The sequence below is a fragment of the Chelmon rostratus genome, chromosome 1, assembly GCF_017976325.1.
Source record: "Chelmon rostratus isolate fCheRos1 chromosome 1, fCheRos1.pri, whole genome shotgun sequence".
Taxonomy (NCBI): domain Eukaryota; kingdom Metazoa; phylum Chordata; class Actinopteri; order Chaetodontiformes; family Chaetodontidae; genus Chelmon; species Chelmon rostratus.
Genome location: NC_055658.1, coordinates 559,840 through 568,010, shown reverse-complemented (window position 1 = coordinate 568,010; position 8,171 = coordinate 559,840). Strand labels below are relative to the sequence as shown.

Here is an 8,171-nt window from a genome sequence, read left to right as displayed (position 1 = left end):
TTGGGAGGAGCTATTGTCTGGGCCAGGAAGCCTCCCCAGCCTGCAGGTATAGAATGACAAGGCTTTATATGCAGCTACCTATAGATGGGAGTGAGTGAGGCAAAACCTGAACATCCAAGAGAGTCGTTAGACTGCTTGTGATGAATTTTGCATTGATGGTCGTCTTTGTAGTTTCTGCTCGGCTGTGTTGCAGCAACAGGTGTGGCACTTTAACAAATGAGCTGCAGCAGGGAGACCGGGATAATGTCAAATGTAGAGAGGGAGAGAGATAGACATAAAGAAGTATACAACACTAAACGGCCCTCTACCATCTACCCAAGTTGTGACAAAACCTAGCTAAACTAGTAACAAGCACACCTGTCTACTGCAGCTCTACACTGAAGAAATCTTAAATCCTTGATGGACTTTCAAATGAATTATTTATATCATTATTTGATTATATGTGTGTTTTAGTATTACTATTAAGTAATCCTTAGGTTTGACCACTTACAATGTATTGACAGACTGATATTTTATGGTGAAATCCAATTTAAATCTGGTGTCAACATTTGAAGCAGACTGATTAAAAACCATAAACTGTTTATGGTTAAGAAAATGGGGACAAGCATATTGGGTCTGGGTTCCTGCTGTTCTACATTTTTTGTTAAAAACAAAACTTCCAGTTGTGTGTTTTAGCAGCCTTCAAAGAGCTGTTGCTGACAGAACAGAAGAAATGAAAAATGAAAACTTGTTTTCCACACGAAGAAGAAAAGACTAATACAAATTTACAAACATGTTATGAATCTAACTTTAAACACAGATTTATGTGTATTATTGTATTATTATTGATTCACCTTATGAACATAATGTTTCTTGAATGCTGGTGTTGGCATTTTTCCCCATCTAGTCCAGTACCTCTCTACTAAGCCACAAAAACATGTCATTTCAAGAGAAATAGCACAATCTGAGATCTGTGAAGATAAACTTTGGCTGTGAAAACTTGTTTAACAATTCACCGAAAAGTTGGAAGGAATCAGCCAGATGTTTCCACAGCTCAGTACCATTGTGGTTTATGTAGGAACCAGGTAGTGAGTGACAACAAATAGCAACACTGGTAAAACGCAGAAAAATCTTGGCAATAACTTACAACACAGGCACCAAATAAATATTCATATCATTAGTACAATATATGCAAAGTACATCTTTCAGTTTACAGTAGACTATCACATTGTAAAAATGTCAAAAAAAAAATATAAACAGGATCCTGTCACACACTCCCTTTGCTTCTTAATGGAATTTTTATGAAAAGTGCTTGGTTTCCTCTTCAATATCAGTCATGTTTGTTAGCACTTCAGAATATTGTTTTTTTTTTTTTTCATTTCAGGTTTTGACAAATGAAAATCTGTGAAGTCACTATACATGCATAGCACATTCTGTATTTAGAATAATAAAAACGTGAAGTTGATGGATTTTTTTTTAAGAAAAGCAGGACTTTTTACATGGTAAGAAGTTTTCAACTATGTTAATACATACAAGACAAATATAGAGCTATATCTGTGTGTGCCTGCGTATGTGTGTATGTACTTGGAGTGGCCCTCTGCCTTTTTTGTTCTTCTATGGATTTTCATTCTCTGGGCATCACTAACAAAACCGGAGGACGGGATCCAAATCGTTTTCCAAGTCATCCATTGCAATCAAGCTACAGTATGTGCCGAGATCAGGGGTCCATGTTAAGACGAGTCAACCGCCGTGGGGTCAGCTTCCCCCTCGAAAAGTCTGCTCTGTAATCTGGCCATTGACCCGGCCTTTCCTGGCACGATGCCGGCGTCTCCGGCGATCACCGCGGATGCCGTGGTGATGCATGTGGTGATGTGCGCTCTGACTCTCTCTCAGCCGCCTCACCATCTCATGGTCCTTGTTGCCCAGCACCCGAGGAAGGAAAAGTGACGCTTTGTCCGTGCTTCGTGTTTTAAAGCCTCGCCGTGGCCGGCCTTTGCCATTAATGGAAACGTACCACTGGCGCTTGGCACTGGCTCGCCGCTTGCTGCTGCCGCCCCCTGGTGGTAGCGGCTGCTCCGTGGAATGGTGGCGGGACGCGTAAGTGTTGTACCCCAACTCATGGATCCGCTCCACAAACTCACACTCTCTGTTGAACACTTCCTGGGGGGATGAGATGGAAGGAAACGGTGAGCCATATCTGTCGTGCAGCTTGTGGTATGTTTTTGATTCACAGCACAGCCTCTCAAAGGCACTGGGGGTGTTAGGATTTCACTCAGCTCTGTATGGGTTACCCCAACATAGACTACGACTACTGTCAGACACCATGAAATAACAAAATTTACACCAGATAAATATATGACGTTGCAGCAGATAAACGCTACAGTGTGAAACTAAATCAGGTCAAGGCCTCAAACCTTTAACCTGCTGCCTTTGGTGTCAAAAAGAGCTGTATGTTTTGAAGAGAGGGTGACACATTAGATGATGAGATGACAGTTGTACCCACCGAAGCATACAGCCGGCCTTTATCATTCATGGCCAGATATCTGCCAGAGAAAAGCCCTTTTATGGCCACAACACCCACATCCACTGCTGTGATTTCCATGATGCCTGCAGTACAGATAAACATGCAACAGTTACAACAGTTATGACGTAATATCCATATGATGAATGACTGTAGTGGATGTTTAATAAAAGATTAAAATTATTAAAAAAAATTCTTCACTGTAGATGCACGTACGACTCCAAAAAATCTTTGAAGGTGGAAATCAAATATAAGAATTGCAAGAAAGTAAATTTACGTTAAAATAAACAAACCTTTAAAGTAGCCTTTATGAATTAATTTCCGGCTGTACAGTATTTGCCACCTCGTACCGCCCATACAGCATGTTTATTGGCTTTTTTAATCACTGCTTGATTAGTCAATGGCCCATTCAGCGCAGTGGAAAGCCTCTAATGGTCGCTGATTAGATAAATACATCCTTTCGGACAGCGTCATTGTCCCGCCTGGATCTTAATTCTTCGTCTGATGTTTCTAATAGAGATTAACCTGCATGTTGGCGGCTGTGCAATGACATGACTTCACACACACACACACACACACACACACACACACACACACACACACACACACACACACAGAGAAGTCATAGCCTACCACAGACGAGTATCACTAACTGACAGTGAAACTCTGATAGACCCTGAAAGATGAATCAAATCAGAATCTATTCAAATATCTTGACACAAACTAATAAATAAAGCAGTAAATATATGTATTCAACACTGTATATATTAATGTACGTAGCATATATGTAAAACATGTATTTACCGGAAAGTAAATATAATTATATAATTTGCAAACCATAAGTTTCATTTCATTCAACCAATATGCAGAAAAAACCAACAACCATCATTTTACAACCTGACACCCCATTTATGTTAAAAAAAGTTCACTAAGGCACTGGATCCATTTCACAATAAATAGATAACACTGCGTCGATGAACATGGTTTGAAATTACTTCATCATTGTCATTGTATTTATCTGTGATAGTTTTCACTTTGTTGGTGCAGTTTGCTGCGCCTAAAACTCCGTAAATACTTACTAAACGGGTTGTTTTCCTCCAATGATCCATCTATTTTCCCATTAGAATGGATTTGTAAATGATATTTAGTAGCGCAGTAGAGCTTCCTGCGTCTCGGCGCTCCTCCGAGGTGTTCATACACTCCTCCGCGCCCACCGGCGTCCCTCCGCTGCCGGGGGTCGCAAGCCTGGCCCGTGGCGCAGCTGGCCCGGGGACTAACGGGATCCAACAGGCTCAGCAACACCAGCAGAGGTATCATCAGCATTGTGGCATGGCCGTGGGACGACGACTGAGTCGAAAAAATGGAGAAATCCTGCCAGGCTCTCGGGGTCCCATTAAAGTCAATTAAAGTGTCGGGACCCCAGCGCTCGAGAGCTCGAGCCTTACGCTCATTCGAATCCGAGAGGCGACGCTGACAGCACAGCCTCCCCCGAGATGGGATCCGCTCCTCGCCTCTGCTGCTGGAAATCCCTCCCGCGGGCCTGACTGACAGCCCCTGCTCAGACTGAGCGCAGATATAAAAGAAGCTTGTGGTGACAATAGGCTGAACTCCGACCAATTGATACAAAGGAAAGGAGGAGGCAAAAGGTATCAGCCCTGTGTGAAGTGAGAGACTGCGGCGTGGATAAAATTACACAGTGGCTGAGTGCGGAACAGCTCTCCCCTCTGAACTCCTCTTCTGTGATATCCTGAAAGAGCAATTAGACATCCCAAATTATACAGACGGGATGAGCCAGCGCCCGGGACTGCAGCAGGTGAGGAATAAGACTGTTGCTGGATGCCCTGATAAATCATGAATCTACCTTAACAAAACTTAACACCACACTGCAGCTTTTACAGTGGAGTACTGTTGATTCCAGACCGTTTAGGTGACATAAGCAAATATAAATGGTTGGAAAAGTCCCTATATTTCAAATCAAAACATTACATCATTGTGGCACATGAGTAAAGCATTGAATACAAATATCTAAAGGTGGCATTATAAATCAATAAACTGTTTACTTGCAAATTTTACTTTTACTTTACGTCTTTTTTTTTCATTAAATACCAAGCCTATTATAACTGGTGTACAACTTCACTTATGGAAAATTGTAGTGAATGTGTGTCGTTTTTCACTTACTTTTGGTTTCAACCTCAACAGATTTCTGATACATGATTAAAATTAAATTTTTAATGCAGTGGATACCCTTTTAGTGTCATTTTTCAATGTGCAGGGTGGTCTGATTCTTGATACTTCTATAAACAGTCAGTTCTCACTGCCAACACATGAAATTGTATAGTATAAAGAGTGAGAAACATCCAACTATGGTGGAGGTTGGGTGGTTAGATGGGTCAAGCACAGGAAGGAAGTCGTGTGTGAAACCAAAAGCAAGCACTGATTTCTTTCCTATGTGAAGTAACATAACAAACATAACTAACATACTTATTTTAACCATGATCTTTCCATAAAACTAACCATGTAGTTCTGGTGCCTACAACAAAGTGCGACCGTTTCACAATGTTTACCACAAATTTATTGTTGTTCTCAGCAATCTTTACTTTGAAAGTCTAACCAGACTTTGCTAACCAGACATGGTATACTTATTATTGCTAACTTGACTGCAGACCTCTGCATGTTGAAAATTATGCTGAAAGGGTACCCAGTGCCTTAAAAGTGAGGCCAAGGGGTCCTGACCAAGCATCCATATGTGACGAGTTGGGAGTGAGACTATGTTGGTCAGGTGGGGGTGGAGCCTGATGTAAACATTCAGGTCTTAGCCCAAACCTTGGGGGTCTGGGGGCATGGTCCTTTTTCCCCATTTAGAGCATATATATGCACTATTTTCCAAGTCATTTGAGACAACAAGTGTCTGAAAATCTGTGCAAAACTGTATTTGGGAAAACATAACAGTTGTTTAGGAAAAGGATTATCCTGTAGAAAATTTGTATCTAATGGTTCCCCAGCTGTCTTCATCATTCTGAAACCATAGCACAACAAATGCAGGATGACTAATTTTCACTCCTGCCACCTATAAAGAGACAGATTTGTCTGATCTTACGATTTTAAAGTGAGGTAGGGTTGGGATTTGGTGTGAGCACAATTACTAATCTTGTCACCTATTTTTGTTACACTGTGCTTGAATTCACAGAATGAATGTTTATCTGACACATCTGCTACATCATACATGCTAATCTGGGCTAACAATGCCAAGTAAATGTGGTCTTTAATACTCTGAACTGAATGTTAGGCAAACAGAAGAATATTGACTTACATTATATTAGATTTATTTAGGGAATAGTAGGATATTACCTCAGGGCACTTTGTTTGATCTGCTCCTAGTCCTCCTCCTCTCAGCTCCACTCCTAAGAATTCAAGATGCAAATAGATTTAAGGCATAACTTATTCTAACATCATCTTCCTTATCTGTACTTCACTCCTTTCTTCACACACATTTTCTCTTCTCATCTCTTGTCCCTCTTTCTCTTCACCTGATTTGTTTTCACATCTCTTTCTCTATTCTCTCTTTCATTCTTTTCTCCCCTTTCTCTTTCACTCTGTCATGTCCACAGTCCATAAGCTTGCTTGCTAGCTAGAAAGCTTCCTCACTTGCTCCCAGGTGATGGGATTTAATGAAACAGGTTAGACATAGGACAATAGCTAGTCAGAGAAACTGACAAAAAGTTATTTTACAAGTTGTTTTTAAAAGAGTCATTGCTTTTGAGAAAACATTCCACTTTGCTGTTGATGTTAATGCATGCTGTCTTCAAGTGTTTACACCTGCAATGCTTTTATCTCCCCCTTCTGGCAATGAGAGAAATTAAAAAATGTTGCATTTGCATGACCGATATGAAATTTGGACATTTGTCTGGAGAATAAGCAGTTTTAGAGATGTTGGTGGCTGCAGGCAATCCAGAGACACTTGTAAGCACCAGTGAATATGTTGGTTTGGTAAGTTTTAATTCATCCATCACAGGATCAAACATGAGTTACTATTACTAAACAAAACACACTTTAACAAAACACACCCCACCAGTATCCATCAGTTCCTGTTCTGTATTTCTACAAGTTGGCAGCCCTACACACACACTGAGCAGGGAAAAAGCCTTCAGCAGTCATGTGCGGCTGGGATCAGAAGAGCCTGCACAGAGAGGTGCTTTGGTCAGAGAAAATGGAGCTGCTGCCTGCTATAAGGAAGGTGAGCGGCAGCTGGGTTAAATCGGTCTGTCACCAACCCTCTGTCCTCTACTACAGACCACATGGAGCATCATCTCTTGTGGAATTCACTTGTACTTGGACATCAGAGTTTCGCTCTTGCAAACTTTCGACCAACCACAACTTTTCATTCATAGTTTTGGATTAGATTGGCCAAAACTGGGGTAAGAGCTGGCATGGCACTTTTTAAGGGTGGCAGCTCCTACCTCATGTTACCCTAGATCTGTTCCTGTCTGTGAGGATTTAGTTTGGCCACTTGGACACTTTATCTGCTTATGAAGTATAAGTACATTCATCACAATTTAACAGGTGTTTGCCAGGCGTATTAAGTAAACCCATCATAATAGGCTGAGGTCAATGTCCCTTGATTCAGAGCTCCTTGCTGGCAGCACAGTCCTGTACATGATGCAGAGATCCACAGAGTTCTTCCACGGGTGGTGACAAGCTGCCATTGCAGGTTTACTTGAGAATCAACTCTAACCTCTCATCAGTTAAATGTTTGCAACCTTCTCTGTTCCTAAGTATTCATACACCCTTTACCCCCTGACCTGTAAATATTGCCCGCTAATGCTAAGGGTTATCCTTAATCTATTGATGTCAGATTAAGAAAAAAAGACAAATGAATTGTCTGTCACAGGGCTGAACTCACACCACAGAACCTCTCTCCTGTGCGTTATTCTTTATCCTGATTGTCCCAGACTTTTCCCATCCTAATGCCCCAGCTCTGGCGAGGCAGCAGCCGGTGGGCGGAAGAGAAGCAGGCTAAATGACTACTGCCTAAATTGCTTCCATCTTGGTCGCATTATGGTTTGCATTCTGGTAATTAGCACCATCATCTACAAATCTCTCTGCCCTTTGGCGCTGCTCCACTGCTGCTATGAAGGCCTGTGCTGAGAATCCCCCAGAGAGTCAACAGTTAATTTGTCTTCCCCTCCCATACATCACCCAGCTAGCTGCCTCTGTCACTTTATTTGCCCCAATGATCAGAAAAAGGCAGCTCTTTTAATTACAAATGTGTGCACATTATGCCTCCGAGACCCCTCGCAAGTCAGACAGCACACCAAAACACCAGCCGGGCCGTGTGTATCAGAGGTTGTTCTGGTGGCCATTTCTAAGTGAGACGCTCTTGATGTGGTTAAATGCTGGAAGAGGGTGGAACCTCAGATGTGGTGTGCTGTTTCTCTCAGAAACTATTTTAATTACGCTCCCCTCCACACCGCCCACAAAGCATCCAAGCAATAAGCAAGGCAAACGCTCTCAATTTATGATGCACACACACACACACACACACACACACACACGCACACACACACACACATATCTTCCTCTTCACATAAGAATAAGTGTTGTTTTTAATTTTGAAGGTTAAAGTTTCAGTTCTGAAACAGTGCTAAATCCAAGTTTTAGACATTATTCAGAT

General features: G+C 41.7%; 1 protein-coding gene across 1 annotated transcript; it reads right to left on the bottom strand.

Annotated features, from left to right (window-relative positions):
• Positions 1-1,734: 1,734 nt before the first annotated feature.
• On the bottom strand, positions 1,735-3,823 carry fgf3 (fibroblast growth factor 3). The gene is made up of 3 exons (XM_041939060.1): positions 3,580-3,823; positions 2,483-2,586; positions 1,735-2,139 (listed from the first exon to the last, which is right to left on the bottom strand). Exons 1-3 carry the CDS (start codon positions 3,821-3,823, stop codon positions 1,735-1,737), a joined length of 753 nt encoding a protein of 250 aa, XP_041794994.1.
• Between the last annotated feature and the right edge of the window lie 4,348 nt (positions 3,824-8,171).